Raw genomic sequence first — 16,028 nt, 5'->3', positions numbered from 1 at the left:
ATAAAGTAACTTTGTTGTTTTTTAAAAAAAAAAAAAAAGAAAAGGAAAAGCGGGCTAGTTTTAAATAGGACGAGGTTTCAACGTGGGAGTTTGACCGACAATGCCTGTAGGGCCTTGTTGCATTTTGCACCAGACATTGCAAGTCATTTATTACACCATGCAACTAAATGCGCAACCTCATCCCGTAAGCGGAGAAAGAAGTCAACCATAGAATGGAAGACAATTGTCTTTGTTTTCCTTTAAGAATGAGGAACAGGATATCTTCTTCTTCTTTCCCAGCCATTTGGCTCTTCTTCTTCTTCTTCTTCTCGTTGGGCCTCGCAGCATTGGAAGCAGAACACAGACACAGTTCTGGTGTTGTTGATGACGCTGACAAGATTCGGGCTCAGTTCCTTCATCTTCTCCGTACCAGACGATCTCCTCCAGGTCTAACCACCCTTTCCAAATGAATTTTCTAATGCTCTGTCTGCTTTTTGTTTTATACAATGATTGAACTTACTTATATCAGTACATGTACTGAAAAAGTTTTTTTTTTCCATATATATATATTTTAAATTCTCAGTTCGTCTGACTGTGGAACCTGCAAAACCTGTGCTCCATCCTTTGTTTCAAGGAGTTGCTCCACCACCATTGAATAAGGTCGATTTCGCTTTTTTCAGCAAAGGGTGTATCTTGAGTAGTTGGCTAATGCCTAATGTTTGATTAATGTACTTTTTCTTCACCAGTCAATAGTGTCTTGCCCAAAGGCTGATATTGAAAATCCCAAGGAACGGCTTAAAGAGGAAAACCTTTATTTGCGAACTGAGGTAACTGGGGCTCTGACTACCATTCATTTCATCTCACTTCGTTTTTCCTTTCCTTCTTTTCCATTTTAATTTTTCGTTGCCGAAATTACTTATTCAAATAACTGGACCACTCAAGTAATTTGATTTATAAAATATGCTAGTTTCATGTCAGAAATTGGTAATCTTTCATTCAAAACCTTCTAAAGCTTATTAATTAATTGACATGATAAATACATTTACCTGAAATTGCATGTGTGGGATTCCACCAAATACACCATATGGCACGTGAAGTAAGCTAAATTACTTCATGGTTTTTGGCTTTTCACTGATAGGCTGCAGAGCAAGGACGGTTGCCTGTGTTAATCTTAAGCTCGAAAGACAGCAATCAGACAAGAAGGCCTGCTGTTGTTTTCCTGCATGCTACCAATACGAACAAAGAGTGGTTACGACCATTGCTTGAGGTAGCTATATGTCTCTGGCCTTCCTTATTTTCTAGGATGAGCTCAATCTTCTTCATTTTCCTCCTTTTTGTGTCAGGCATATGCTTCAAGGGAATATATAGCCATTGCTATTGATTCTCGCTACCATGGTGAACGTGCCCACCATCAAACTACCTATCAAGATGTGTGTATTTATATCCGATTTTTTTTAGTTTAAACTGTGTTGAAGTCAGTTTCACTTCAATATTTGTGTTGAAGAAAAGTTTTAAATTTATATGCTTATGCTCTCACATACTCTAATGAAGGTCGGATTCATGTATAAATGTTTGTTATTGTTTTAAAATAAGTCTCAATATAATTGATTGCTTTTGAGGAGAGTAGTTTTCTCTCAGCTGAAGGACACTCGTACTTGTATTCATGTGCAACCTAACATGCTTTTAATTAAGTGATAATGTGGACCAATCTAGGGTATGATTTCCTCCTACTTTTCTTTTAACCAATGATCCTAATAGCATAATGCTATTCAAAGTGCAGGCTCTAGTGTCATCATGGAAAAAAGGAGATACAATGCCATTTATATTTGATACGGTAATTCCTCTGTTCTTTGTTTTTATTTCTTTTTCTTTTGTCTTGTGTTGTGTGAAAATTATTGTTTCTACCATGTAGTTCCTATGGCTGAAAAAGGAATGCTGCTTAAAGCCAGGGGAGATTTAGAACTTCATAAGACTGTCACGGTTAAATTTCCAAAGTGTTCTGCTTCATCTAAGGTTTTCATTCTTTCAGTTGTGGGATTTAATAAAACTAGCAGATTATCTATCATTGAGAAAGGATATAGATGCTTCTAGAATTGGAATTACCGGCATATCACTTGGAGGTTCGTTAACTGAGACTTGGAATGATGGTGATATAGCACGTATGCTTACTATATTAAGCATGTAGAATTTAAGTGAACATCATGAAATGCAGGAATGCATGCTTGGTTTGCTGCCTTTGCTGACACCCGCTATACAGTGGCTGTTCCAATAATTGGAGTTCAGGTAATTAAAATTTTTTGGATTCTTGAAAGCACAAGAAGATATATATTTTTAATAATGAACAAAACTTTCATGTTATATATTTGTAGGGGTTTCGATGGGCCATAGACAATGACAAATGGCAGGCTCGAGTTGACACTATAAAGGCTGTATTTGAAGGTAATGCTGACAGGAGTACTTGGAAATAAGATTTTGATTCGGTTTGCTTACAAATTTCCAATTTATTCTAACAGAGGTATCTTTTATCCAGTTTAGGCTAATGCTGGAACTATGAAAAAAATGAAGCTACTTTGAAGACTTTTATCTGGACGTGAAAGGTGTCTGGATCTATAATTAGCTGACCTTTCTTAAATGGAGTTCCCGAAGTAAAAGCTTGCATGTAACAATGTGAAATGTCTAACTGATTATGAAATTGCACAGATATTATGGAAATGATTACATTTAGTCGAGTTAAATAGTGGGTTCATCTGACTATGACCAGCATGACCTATCAATTCCTTGAAGCATACTTGTTCCTCTAGCTTCATTTCAATGGAAGTTGCTTCAGCACTTGTGTGTCTGATTCTCTTTAATACTTTTGTTCAGAAGCAAGGATTGATTTAGGCAAGAGTGCAATTGATAAAGAAGTGGTGGAGAAGGTCAGTTAGCTTTATTCTCTTTAATAGTTTTCTTCAGAAGCCTAATTAACTTTGTTTCTTTTATGCTGTCTCTAATGTCAATCTTATGGGTCTGCTATTCTAACCAGGTCTGGGATAGGATTGCTCCTGGTCTAGCTTCCCAGTTTGATTCACCTTACTCAATTCCAGCTATTGCACCACGGCCTCTGTTGATTTTAAACGGTATAATTCTCTTTTCACACTTTGAGTCACCGGAAATTTAGGGGGATGTTTGAATTTTTATCCTTGGTTTCTCCCCTATTGCTCTTGAATAGTTTAATTGTAAGCCTAACTCGCATGCGATGGTCTTTGCTTTCAACTCTTTCCAATTTGTGCATGATAAAATTAACTTCACTTAGTGGAATGGCTGTGGCAAAGCACTTTGAAAACTTACCGGGCATAAGAACAGGATGCTCTAAAGTCATCTTATCATATCTCTAAGTTAATGTTTTTGCATGTTCTTTAATTGAAATCGCTTGAAGGATAATTCTTCTATTATTTCCTAATAATGTAAATTTTTGGTTAAAAGATGTTTTGGCTTTGACAATTATTAGGTGCCGATAATCCACATTGCCCACTTGATGGTATAAGAACTCCCGAAAAAAGGGCTCGCAAGGCTTATCGAAAGGCTCATTCTTCAAATAATTTTAAGGTATGGAGTATTAGTATGTGGCAATTACTCTGAAAGTACTTACATCAGTTCCTGTATTGACCCTTAAAGCACGTATGGTTCAAGATGTCTACTCAAGTAGGTAATTGTTGTATGCTAAAAAATTGAATGGCAGCACCCACTTCTTTTCTGTAGCGAATTTGGGACCGTTTAATGCCCTCTAACACAGTCACACACGCCCATGCCAAATCCTGGAGTTGCGTCCACACACGGGAAAAAGGGAAATGGCACTATCACGAGTTAGTATATTCATGTGTTTTGTTTCCTGAATACGCAGCTCATCGCACAACCTGGAATAGGCCACCAATTCACACCGTTAATGGTGAAAGAAGCATGTGTTTGGATGGACAGGTTCCTCAAGCAATAATTTTTATAGTTATATGTGTGTGTGTGTGTGTGTATAATATATATATATATATATATATATATATATATATATATATATATGTATCAGCTGTCAGTGGAAGGGTCTGCTGTAACTTGATTTGAATGATGCAATGAGCCTGTGATCAAGACTTTGTATTAATCTTAAACCAATAAAATCATTACTCTCCATTCCACAAGGTTGGTGCAATCTCTCTCTCTCTGTTTTCCTTATGCAACCACACTTTTTGCCGGTGCCCATGGCCTTTAATCATGAAAATTATTTTCAAAAATGATTATCGGTGACTGCAACGCTTGGTTGCTATTATTATCCTTATAAATAGAATCAGATTACATAGCTTGGTTTGATCAGCAGACCTATACAGTAACTATTTGAAAGGATGGGAAGTATTTTCCCTTACATGTTGAGGGGAAACTTTGCTCAAAAGCCGCTGCCACTAGTAAAATACTATACCTATAACTTCAGTCTCACCTATACAAGAACAAATGCCTGCAGATTTGTTTCTTGAAAGACGAGCACTTTTTATTTCTCCTGCGTTATCCTGCTAGGAGTCACGATCTCAAAGCTTATGCCTCAACAGGTGCACCCTGCAGCAGTTAAATGGGAGGTTAATTTAGTACAGATAATCTACTGATCTCTGCACGAAAAAAATGGTTTCTAGCACTTCCTTAAAGATGCCAATTCTTACCAATGGGATGCCTTTCATGGCCCTCTCTTCCAAGAATCTTGAGGGTCTGAAGAAGGGGCCGTACAGAGCTGACCACTTTTTGAGATTTGTGTATATGTACTTTGCTCCGATTGTGTCAGCCCAGAACATTATACCTCCCCTGGAAATGTAACATAAAGAGAGAGTAAGCAGTCTGAAAGGAAGAAAAGAAGCAATGCATAGATTTCTTTGAGCAATAGATAGATGTAGAATACTGACAGGCGGGAAGGGAAATTGAACCCAAGAACAGATGCAACGTCAAGCTCTGATGCCCGAGCAATCACTCCCTCCTCTATAATGCGGCATCCCTCATTCACCACCGGGAAGAATATCATCTCCACGATTTCTTGGTCGCTTATGGAAATGGGCTGAGAATCACATTGATATTAACCTTCTTTATGAGCACAAACAGCAACTCGGTAGAAACATACACATGCCCCTGCAGTGGGGGATAACTATATACAGTAAACAGAAATTTGTGACTTACGTTCTCAACCAGGTTTGTAATTCTCCTGGACTCCTCAACTATTGGTTGCACGGTGTAATCAGGCTTTGGCTTGCTTCCCTTCTCGAAAATGTAATAGCCTTTTCCATTGCTTTTACCTGTACCGTTTTCAGAACATCCAATGAATCCAAATACAATGCTAGCAAAACAGTTTACATTAATCTTAGCTATGCCATTTTGTCTAAGAAAAATGTGAGAAAAGCAGTTTCTTTGCTTTACCCTGTCGGCCATGTTGAAGCATGAGCCCATGTAAAGCAGACTGGAACGTCCTGTCAGGGAAGGTAGCAGCCATCTCTTTGGCAAATGCAATAGCCAAGCCATATCCAGTTACATCATGAAGCCTGAATAGATAAGAACATTGAAGTTAGTTTAAGACAAAAATGCTAAAAACTAATATATATATTGCATGCGATCAGGATCGATGAACTTAACAGGTAAGGCCCCATTGACAAGCCAAATGAGCAAACCACTCTGTCAATTCTGAAAATGTCGACACCTAAGTCTGCCAACAGAAATGGTCCTTGAAAATAAGGAGAGAAGGTACGATTTACAGCAAATCCGGTGCAGTTTCCAACAATGAGAGGAACTTTCTTAATGGCCTTCCCAATTGTCATAAGATCAAGCAGAACTTGTGTCGAAGTTTTCTCTGTCCGGACAATCTCCAAGAGTGGCATTATATGTGCGGGACTGTTTATTAAAAGAGACAGAATGTAAGCACCCAAACCCAAGAAGGCAACAAGAAACTACTATACGCAATAGAATGCTGTGACTTAACCTGAAAAAATGAGCTCCAACAATGCGATCTTGAGAGCTGGTTCTCTCTCCAATTTTATTAAGATCGATGCCTGATGTGCCTGATGCCAAGATGCAGTGAGGAGGACAAACCTTGTCAATTTCTTCAAAAATTGATTGTTTGAGTGACAGGTCTTCAATCACAGCCTGAGACAGAGTGAGACTCAGATAGTAAATAATAATCTAAACAAGAGTAGCAAGGAAAGAATGATCCCACTCATAGTCAACACACTAAACATTTTTCAGAAGCCTCAAAGACGACTAACCTCTATTACCAAATCCACATCTTTGAATTCTGAGTAATCTGATACACCTCTTAGAAATGAAAGAGCTTTCTTGACCCCATTCTCATCCAACTTTCCTTTCGTAACTAAGGCTTGGAGATTAGCTGCAAGACAAGGCCATGAGCAGAACAATTACTTTTGATTTTAGACAATATTCTCAGATGACCCCCTGCAGTCAAATTCTTAGGAACTTAAAAGAATTGAAAATCTGTATCTATGAAATGAAAAGAGACCTTCAATCTTTTTAATCCCTCTCTGAAGGTATTCAGAATTGAGTTCCTTAAGAACGACATGGATATTGCTCAAAATGAGAGCAGTGGTGATCCCAGAACCCATCAGACCAGCACCAATTACACCAACTTTCCCTATTGGCCGTGGTTTAAGCCCAGCATCAGTCACACCACGCACCTGCACGTGCATTGCACAAGTTAGGAGAGATAATGTTATGCTTTTTCTTTGGGTCGTATTACAACTCGGATTATGAGGGTTTTCCATCAAATTGAGTTGAAATCTGAGATATTTCCTTACCTCCAAGATAGCTAGAAGAAAACGCAATGTTATAATAATAAAGCATGGGGGATTTGTTGTCAGTAATCCATTTTTAATTAGATTTCCCCTTATTTAGTATCTATTAACCATCAATGATTGGATTGTCAGCCCAGGCTCTCAATCTGAGCTTGCTTCTGGTTAAACTTGTTGGACTTGAATCTTTAAGCCTAAGCCTGGTCTGGACCATATATATGTATGCGGGCACTTGAGTTAAGTCTTCAAGGACATAACAAATTAGCTGCCTACAAACAAGTGGTCATGGAAAGCCTCTCCTTTGACCAAAGTTAAAACCCTTCCTTGACCTCAGAAAAGGGGGAAAAGTTAAGTCGTAACATGCCATCGCCGCCTTAATTTATCCAAAATCTACTTTGTCTATTTCCTATACCTTTGAACAAATTTACGGCCACTCTTATGTTCTATCATCAATGTCAGTGAAAAAGAAAAAAAGGGAAAGAAAACCTTGTCTACCTGAGATGTTGCACGTTGGGCACAGGAGACATGGACAAGAGCTTTTGCAGCGGTTGAGAGCACCAACTCTCTAAATACTTCCATTTCCTGCATCATCCAACCATGCATGGAGAATTATTCTTATTATTATTATCATTAATTAAGCTAGTATCCGTAATACTAGAATTTTGATTAGCTAGCTTTTACCATTCATTCATTAACAAATGCATGCTGGAAATTATTTTGTACTACCTTTAAAACGCCAGAACGTCCTCCAGAAGTAATTCCCTCTCCAATGACATCAAGACAGGCCAGTTTCTCAGGCATAGTATGAGCAGTCTCTTTCGCCCCCTGCCGAATGCCCTCTAATATCTCCATTGCTTGTTCGGTAGAACCAAGTTTATCGGTTCTTGAAAGAGAGGAAAGGCGCGGTCTACGGCTTTCTACAATATCTAGAGCCAAGTCGCATGCTACTTCCAACAACTCTTCAGGAGAAGCTATGGCATCAATAAGCCCAAGGCTTTTCCCTTCCTCTGACATTACTGGCTTCGAAGTCTGCAAGTAATAATTTAATGTATTATTATATGCACAAGCCAGAAAATTGTATATTTGAGGACCAAGAACGAAGATTTCAGGTTTTACCAGCAACATTTGCGCAGCCTTTGAAACTCCTACGAGCCTTGGAAGACGTTGAGTGCCTAAGAGCAAAGACCAATGATATATCAGTTATGGTAATTGTTCGGCTCATTTTTTGCGTCTGAGCAGCAGAAAAAATGTGTCAAAAGGATGTAAGAACTTAGGGAAGGAAGATATTAGCAATACCTCCAAGCCCTGGACTGAATCCAAGTGTAAGCTCTGGCAAACCCAGTTTAGCTCCTGGAGTGGCAACCCGTGCACAGCATCCCTGCGCAAAATTAAGAACCATTCTTAGCAAATTGCCAAAGATAAAGTATATAGTTCATCAGCTTAATTAGAAATCAACAAACCATTGACAGTTCCAAGCCCGCTCCCAGTGCATATCCTTGAATTGCAGCAACAGAAGGTTTTTTGCCATCTAAAAAAGATTACCCAAAAAAATAACAAAGATTTCAGTCTGTATAAATGTTTCAAGCAAACGGAATTAATAGCTCGCTAGCATGATCTTGTTGTACAAAAGGGTAGTTGATTAAGGCTTTCACCTTCAACTTGATCGATTAAATCATGAGATATTTCAGCCAGAACCGAGTCGTCCCCTGCCAGAACAAGATATGTTGATCAATAATTCCTGATTATGGGAAAGTATTACTAAAAATCTAGCTCAGCTCCATCGTGAAATGCTACAACATTTACCAGTTCTCTGAATATCTTGCACTAGACTCATGTCCAAGCCACTACAAAATTTGCTGCCAGCACCTTCAGAGGGGATAAACAAACCATGTTATTACACATCAGAGATTCTTTCACTACTGATTTAGAAAGAAGCTATCATTGTCCCCAATCACACAGTCAGGATTTTATGTTTGGGGGGCAAAAAATTGAAAAAAATGTTCATAAATTAAACAGTTGTATTAGAAATTTAATGTTTGACAATAAAATAAAATAACTTAAGCAAAAAAAATTCATATGAAAATTATATAAATAAATCCAGAAAATTATTCAAATGAATTAATCTTAATAATTTACTTAAAAAAATTAAGTAGTATAATCATAAATAATTTAATAATGACAATAATGTCAATTTCTAGATAACCTTAACAACAAATAAAAATTAACAAATATAATAACGAAAATCTCAATGGGAAGCAATCTCTTAAAAAATATTAAGGATTATCGATAAATAATTCAATGAAGAAGCAATCTTTGAATAAAAAATTTAATTGTTTACAAAAATCTAAGCAAAAAAAAAAACATAACTAATTTGTAAGAAAAAATCAAGCAAGTGGTGGTTCTAAAGTTTAGGAGTAGTGAGGTTTGAAAATAATTCTATTACAATTGATTTTTTTTATATGTAATTAGTTTCATTTTAGTTCTATTAAAATTAGTTGTTAATTAATTATTGTACCACATTTCACTATATAAAAATATATTGTAGAGATAAAATTATAAAATTTTTAAAAATAAAAATATGTTAGAAAAATNATAAAATATATTGTAGAGAATAAATTATAAATTTTAAAAATAAAATATGTAGAAAAAATTTTAAAAGTTTTGTAAGGCTGAAATGATAAAATTTCTAAAAAATAAAAATAAGTTATAAAAATTTAAAAATTATTGAAGAAACGAATTATAAAATTTTTAAAAAATACAAATATATTATAAAAATTTAAAAATTATTGAGAGGGCGTGGCCCTCTAACCCCCCCTCCCCTCCGCCTCCGATTGTCCCAGGTAGGGTGCTTACGAAGAAACCATGAACAATGACAAATATTTTAATTTAATACTATGTTGAAAGGGTATGTAAGAACATCCCAATTGCATATGTACTCTTTGATGGTGACATGTCGAACCCTTCTCTCCTTTTTGAAGCAATCAAATACGCATATAAATAAATAAATAAACACAAACATAGCATTATCAGATTAGAAAAAGTCAATTATAAAATATAATACTACGAACTGTCTATCTTGGGTGGCTACATGACTGGGACAACTTAGCCTCAGAGTCTACGATTTACCGGTCAAAACGACAGCTTTCACGTCATCTCTCTCCATTGATTCGCTGTGCATCCTCTTCAACTCGGTCAGTGCTGCAGACCGAAAACGACAGGTAAGTTAATTCTAGAACGAAGACCCCAAACTCATCACAATCAATGAAAATTGCTTAGTATTTGTTTTGTTCTTAATATCCCTTTTCTTTTATGATACTGGGTAATGAGAGTTTGCACCAGTTTCAGGTTGAACAGATAAAAAGCACCAAGAAAAAAAGAATATATGTAGCTAGTTAAATGCCTTCCTCAGGTTGAACAAGTGTAACTTGGTTGGCCTGCTAGGTTACTTGCTTTGGATTTGATACAAATAATGATCATGTGGAGAGTAGAGGGAAGGTCCACTGTTTGATACCCACGGCACATATAGGTATTCTCCCAAGTTGAGAATTGAAAGTGATATAACTCGACGTGAGATTTATGATTTTTATTTAACTTATTTTTTAAAACGTAATTTAAAAATTTTTATTAAGTTAAAATTTGGATATGTTAACATATATTGAGAGAAAATATCTCACGTTAAAAATAATTTAATTTTACATAAAACAAATTTGATGCCTTACCTCTTTGCAAAATGGGAACAAATATAGAATAAAAAGCTTTAACACAAAAACATAATTAGAAAACTGCTTATCTAATACGCACCTGGGATGTGCAACGCATTAACAGGTGGACTAGAGAAGGCGATGACAGCGATCCCATCACCCCTAACTTCCATGGTCACTCGGTGAGCTTCGCCGCCGGCCATTGCTGCAAACTTGTTTGAAACCTTTACTGGAGTTATAGGAGGAACCAAAGGGCTTGCTTCACTCGGCTCTGTTTGCTATGGTACAATGAAATGAAAGCTGATTACAACTCCTATTTATAGAGAGACCAAGGAAAGGCAAATATCTACGATGATCGTCCCACGTGTAGACTTAAAAGTGTTTCACTGTTTCTCTCCGCCTGCCTCTCGGTAGCACGGGGTATAGATTTTGGAAAAATCAGCGTACACGCGTTAATTAACGTGATACCTTTTGACCAATCAATGTTAGGTTAATTTGCCGCCATAATTAATTACACTGACAAAGCAACTTAATTAATTTATTTTTTAAGTATATTAATTAAATGTTAAATTAAACTCAACAATTTAAGAAGACCGTTACCTTTTAGGTAAATGTATAATAATGTCTCTATACAATGTTTAATATTATCTCTATACGCACTGTACACCTACGAGTTTTATATATTATTCATTAATCAAATGTTACGCATTTCTAATATATAAATTAAGAATCGAAAATTTTTTGAAACTAAATATTTTATAGGTTTAAAAATATTTATTTAAAAAATTTTAAACTTTTTACATTTCATATTAATGAAATATTACTTTTATAATTTCATGAAGATATACACTATAAAATTGTAGTAGATCAAATATAAATCCTTATAAAAACATATTAGCTTAGATTTTACTTTGTAAATATAATTATAAAAACCGAAACAAATTCTAAAGTTTGGTTTGTAATGTTATGGAATTATAAAATGTCAAATTAGTTTTTAAATAATATTCGAATATTTAATTTATTGATTGATACATGATGCTTTATTTAAAAGAATAAGATTTGAATTTTTTTTAATTAAAAAAATTAAATTTTTAAATTTTAAATTTAAATTAATTTGAAGTGTTCCTAATTTAGAAATGAAGCAAAATAAATAAAAATATTTAAGCTAATTCAAGCTATGCAACTGGCGGCATAGCCAAAAACACCTAAAAAATAACAATACTTATAATAACATCGTAATTAAACCCTTCTTAACTTTGAATCGATGATTTGGGAAGAAAGCATCTTATTCCGTACCCTATAACGTAAGAACCCGACAAGAAGATGTGTAACTTTTTTGACTGCCGCAAGTTCTGCGACGTAATATCCCAGAAATTTGACCACATGATACAGTAAAGTTTGTTGACCTTGTCTTGGATCTCCGTCGACGGTCGTGGTTGATGGCAGCCTGCCAAAGGACTTGTTTTTGGAGCAAGTTTGACGTTGGGATGGTATAGACAAAGAATTCATTATTCACGGAGATTGTTTGGTCAAGTCTACACCAACCATGAACCCAACAACCCATCATGTGGAGCTTGGAAGACAAGCAGCCAGCTGCGGCTTGGAAAATGGAAAATTTCATACTCAAATTGTCTCCTTCTCCTGGCTGAGTTTCCGGGAAATTTTGGGGTTATTGATGACTAAAGTTTGTGCTATATTTGAAAGATTTGAAAGTTATTTAAGTTATATAAAATTTTTTATTTTATTTTATAAATTGAAACTTTGATTTCACGAATTTAGTTAGGTGAGAGTTACGAAATCTTATAATCACAAAACCTTAATTCATAATAAATAAAGAAAAATTATTTTAAATATTTCAATTAGATAATTTTGATTTTATTTTTTATAAATCTTTGGGATTTTTATAACAATTAATTATGCAGAAGGTAGTGCTAAGGGACAACCGCGTCTAGCAGTTGCTGGAGGTGCATCGCGGGATGCAAATAGCAACCGGCTAGCAGGTTTTACCTTCTAGTTGGGTATCTCCTTTTCACTACCTGCCGAATTGTGGAGTATTTATCAAGAATTAAATCTTTGTTGGATTAGAGGCTATAGAAACGTAGAGGTTGAATCAGATTTCTTATTAGTTCTCCAAAACATTGATAATCACAGCTCAAAGTTAGGTCAAAATGCTTGTCTATTGCAAGATATCAAGAAACTGATTGATCGAGATTGGAATTATTCTCTCATCCACATTTATCATGAGACTAATCAGTGCACCAATTGAATAATCACCCATCATAAAAACTTCTTTTCGGATGACATAATATGAACTCTCCACCAGCAGGAATATTCAGCTATCTTTTAGTCAACAATTTAGGAATATCTTATTTAGACTGATGTAATTTGTTTTATTCCACAATATATATATAAAAAGATTCACCAAACTATTGAACTTAAGAGAAAAAATTATAGATATAGATATATTTTTTTTAATTCCTTCGTAACGTAGTATGCAAGTGATAATGCATGTTTGAAATAGTCTTGGTAGAGCCTTATCAAGCTGCATCTGGTATGGGGGAAAAGAGTTGACATAAAATAAGAAAAAAAGAGAAAACTTTGACATCATCTCGTTTATACTTTATATGGAGAAACGCATTAACGTTTTGGTTACCCAATCTGGACTCAAACAAATACTTAGGGGGTAGCATTGTCGTAGCCGAGTGGTTGAAATTGAAAAATGCCTCTACTTCTTCTAGTTCCAGCTTTATGTTATCTATCTTCTAGTTCCATTCATTCATTAAAGTACTCTTTATTGACTGGAAAATTAATGCCTGCTGATAGACAATAGACTGACCCATTCCTCTAATGCCTTCTGTCCAATATCTACAAAGAAGATATCTAGTTTGAATTTGATGATAAAGTTTTCAATGCTCCTGAAGATCTCTTCATTGACTTCTGTTACCCAACCCTTGTTCCTTTTCACAGTCGAGCCAAAGACGTAATGCATTAGGCAAGATACTGGAATGGCAATTGTAACAATCTTATTTAGACAGGATTTGATTGCCCAGTAATCAAGATAATGCGAGCTGCTAACCTGGAGATGAAAATCAGTGTTGTTTCATTGCTTTAGGAATAAACATCACATGAGAAGCTATAGCTAGAATTTAAATGTTGGAACAGAAAAGCTGGAAGTATTCATGAATTTCTATCACAATGTTTGAAATGTGCACAACAAGTTTAACCGCAGATAATAAATCAGCTCTTACGGTTTAAGACAGCTTATAGTGCTACAAGCTCAACCTTTTTTGGGCATGGCAGCAAGTCTGGTGTACATTCTTGCCATAGACTGGTATCCTCTGACATCGCCAGATCTTAATAGATTGCCTGTCCACAGGTGGGAGTGGTGTTTGTTAGGGATAAACATCAAAAGTAAACGCAGCTCAAAGTTCCATATAATCTATATAGCCATACAGATGCCAACATTTCAAACCTTCAAAGAAACTACTAGTGCATAGATATGCCTACTCGATGTACTTCTTTAGCAGGGACCTAGGGGTTTCAGTTTCTCTCATATTTTTCCTTCAAAAAGGATCAGCCTCGTTATCAAGAAGTTAAAATGCACATAAATTCTAATAAGATGCCACGTTAATAACTGCGCAAGCATCAACAATTCCAGTTCCTTCTCTAATTTACTTGGAAGGAGCAGGAATGATAGAAATGAGGACAGCAAAAAGGGCAGGAGAAAAAAGATACTGTGGCTTGGCAAAACAGGAGAGATCTTAAATGCTTATGTATCCTTTTTGGAACAATAACATACGAAATTCACTTTTCATTTCTCCAATTCACCGAGGCCTTATTATTTGGCTAAAAATACATTTTTGAAACCACTGCCTATCAGAAAGAAATACATTCTTCAAGGACCAAAACTTTCTTGCATGATGATATACACTTCGGACATTCTTTTACAATTCCCCAAGGTAAAGTCATAATGTTGAAAACAGGGGTAAAAAAACACATTAAAATAGACCAACTTACCAGAATCACAATTAAGTGGGCTATCAGGTTCCGGGTGAGCCATTAAAGCTATTATAGCCCTACAAACAGACTGAAGTGTCCAAGCAGGGCTCCATGCATTCTTCAATATATCAAGGCAAATCTCTCCTGTCTGTAAAAGAGATTAACAAAAAATAAGACTAAATTCTCATATGAGCATCTTGGAAACTATTATGTTTCACATATCAATAATCTGTAGACCTTATCAGAAGAGGGATTCCTATGATATATATGGCAATAGAATGGATGACCAAGCTCCACCTTTTTCCACCAGTAAAACATGTCCTAGAGTAGAGTTTTCATTTATATACAAGATTGTAATGTTAAATTTACTGATTTTTATTCTCAATCTCTGACATTATGACTACCATTCCTCCATCAAGATCTCTCATTTTGGCAGTCATGGCTGCCAAGTTGAAAATCACCAAGTATCCCATATCCCCAATGAAGGAACAGAAGAACATTACATTTCAGTTTGATAGATATTAAGTTGCTATCATGGGCATTGATATATTTTACCTTCCTTCCATTTTTTTCTGTCTTGATATTCAAGTAGAGCATATAAGGTTATGACTTATGAACTCATCGTATCAAAAGAATTCATACCTTGAAATGCACGTTGGGATGAAATATTTTCGTCAAGAAGCGCACTTGAGGAGGTTGCAAAGGATACTGCTCAGGAACAGCAAAAGCAAGCTGAAAGACTCCACCTTCATAAGGAGTCTCAGATGGTCCCTATATAAAACGTTATAGTTCAAACAAAATCAAACCAACTACTAAAAGCCTACACCATTTTTTTTCTTTCACTACTTTGCTTGAGCCAACCTTGATAAGAGCAGTCCACTTGAATATGTTGGAATCATCACAAACTAGTTGAATGTCCGGATCGGCCGCCTTTTCTCGCTGCACCTCTTTGTATTCCTTAAACAACCTTGCTCTTGATGCCTTCACATGAACATTCAACCATATTAATCAAGCAAAGAATTGCTTTTGACAAAAACCCACACTCAATTCTTAGGTAATCACCATTTATTTAATTAAATACACAACAAAATTACATAATTACACCAAGAAGAAACAGCAATCTACATAAATATCAGCTAACCTGCATCTTTGGGTTTGTTGCTCGAACGAAGTTCAATTATACTTCAAAAAGTATATATATTTAGATATCAGCGTGACAGATTGCTGCAAAATTGAAAGCAAAACATAACATTGTTAACAATTTTACACCACAAAGCTAATCAGAGCCAATTTTTCGCGTAAATAATTAATTATCACCGGTTTGGTAGAGATCAGATCAAAGAAGATATGGATTAAAGAAATTAAATTGAAACGATAATTGAAATTTTGAAAGGAAGAGAAAGGAAAGAGCTCATTAGAATCCTGACCTGGTGCTGAAGTTACCTGAGAAGAGAGAAAAGGAAAAGGCTTCTTTGCTCGTCTTTTACTTAAACAGAAAAGCTCGATGAGGGAGTTTTGATTCTGTGTTAGACGATCTATTTTTTTTAAT

General features: G+C 35.6%; 3 protein-coding genes across 5 annotated transcripts; 1 reads left to right on the top strand and 2 right to left on the bottom strand.

The window, feature by feature from the left end:
• LOC18587945 (putative esterase YitV) lies at positions 170-3,979 on the top strand. Its single transcript, XM_007012020.2, has 13 exons — positions 170-426; positions 563-639; positions 726-806; positions 1,118-1,246; positions 1,323-1,409; positions 1,760-1,813; positions 2,009-2,099; positions 2,192-2,262; positions 2,349-2,418; positions 2,845-2,897; positions 3,005-3,098; positions 3,470-3,567; positions 3,863-3,979. The coding sequence occupies exons 1-13, from the start codon at positions 213-215 to the stop codon at positions 3,950-3,952; spliced, it is 1,209 nt and encodes a 402-aa protein (XP_007012082.2). The 5' UTR covers positions 170-212; the 3' UTR covers positions 3,953-3,979.
• On the bottom strand, positions 4,229-10,774 carry LOC18587944 (peroxisomal fatty acid beta-oxidation multifunctional protein). Its single transcript, XM_018127641.1, has 18 exons — positions 10,581-10,774; positions 9,906-9,977; positions 8,583-8,645; positions 8,432-8,485; positions 8,240-8,307; positions 8,076-8,157; positions 7,896-7,951; positions 7,506-7,808; positions 7,275-7,361; positions 6,491-6,665; positions 6,240-6,361; positions 5,957-6,120; positions 5,614-5,868; positions 5,401-5,522; positions 5,164-5,279; positions 4,896-5,044; positions 4,659-4,797; positions 4,229-4,557 (listed from the first exon to the last, which is right to left on the bottom strand). The coding sequence occupies exons 1-18, from the start codon at positions 10,681-10,683 to the stop codon at positions 4,537-4,539; spliced, it is 2,151 nt and encodes a 716-aa protein (XP_017983130.1). The 5' UTR covers positions 10,684-10,774; the 3' UTR covers positions 4,229-4,536.
• LOC18587943 (protein PEROXIN-4) lies at positions 13,065-16,020 on the bottom strand. 3 transcript variants are annotated; one of them, XM_018127566.1, is made up of 7 exons: positions 15,907-16,003; positions 15,621-15,703; positions 15,341-15,460; positions 15,122-15,250; positions 14,498-14,627; positions 13,763-13,846; positions 13,065-13,556 (listed from the first exon to the last, which is right to left on the bottom strand). In XM_018127566.1, exons 2-7 carry the CDS (start codon positions 15,624-15,626, stop codon positions 13,552-13,554), a joined length of 474 nt encoding a protein of 157 aa, XP_017983055.1. In that variant the 5' UTR covers positions 15,627-15,703; positions 15,907-16,003; the 3' UTR covers positions 13,065-13,551. The 3 variants fall into 3 exon arrangements, with proteins under 3 accessions (XP_017983055.1, XP_017983054.1, XP_017983053.1); XM_018127565.1 differs by lacking the exon at positions 13,065-13,556 and having other exon boundaries at positions 13,558-13,846; positions 15,923-16,020; XM_018127564.1 differs by lacking the exon at positions 13,065-13,556 and having other exon boundaries at positions 13,558-13,846.

The sequence above is a fragment of the Theobroma cacao genome, chromosome 9 (assembly GCF_000208745.1).
Source record: "Theobroma cacao cultivar B97-61/B2 chromosome 9, Criollo_cocoa_genome_V2, whole genome shotgun sequence".
Taxonomy (NCBI): Eukaryota; Viridiplantae; Streptophyta; class Magnoliopsida; order Malvales; family Malvaceae; genus Theobroma; species Theobroma cacao.
The sequence above is the reverse complement of the archived record's forward strand: the minus strand, read 5'-3'. Positions and strand labels throughout refer to the sequence as shown.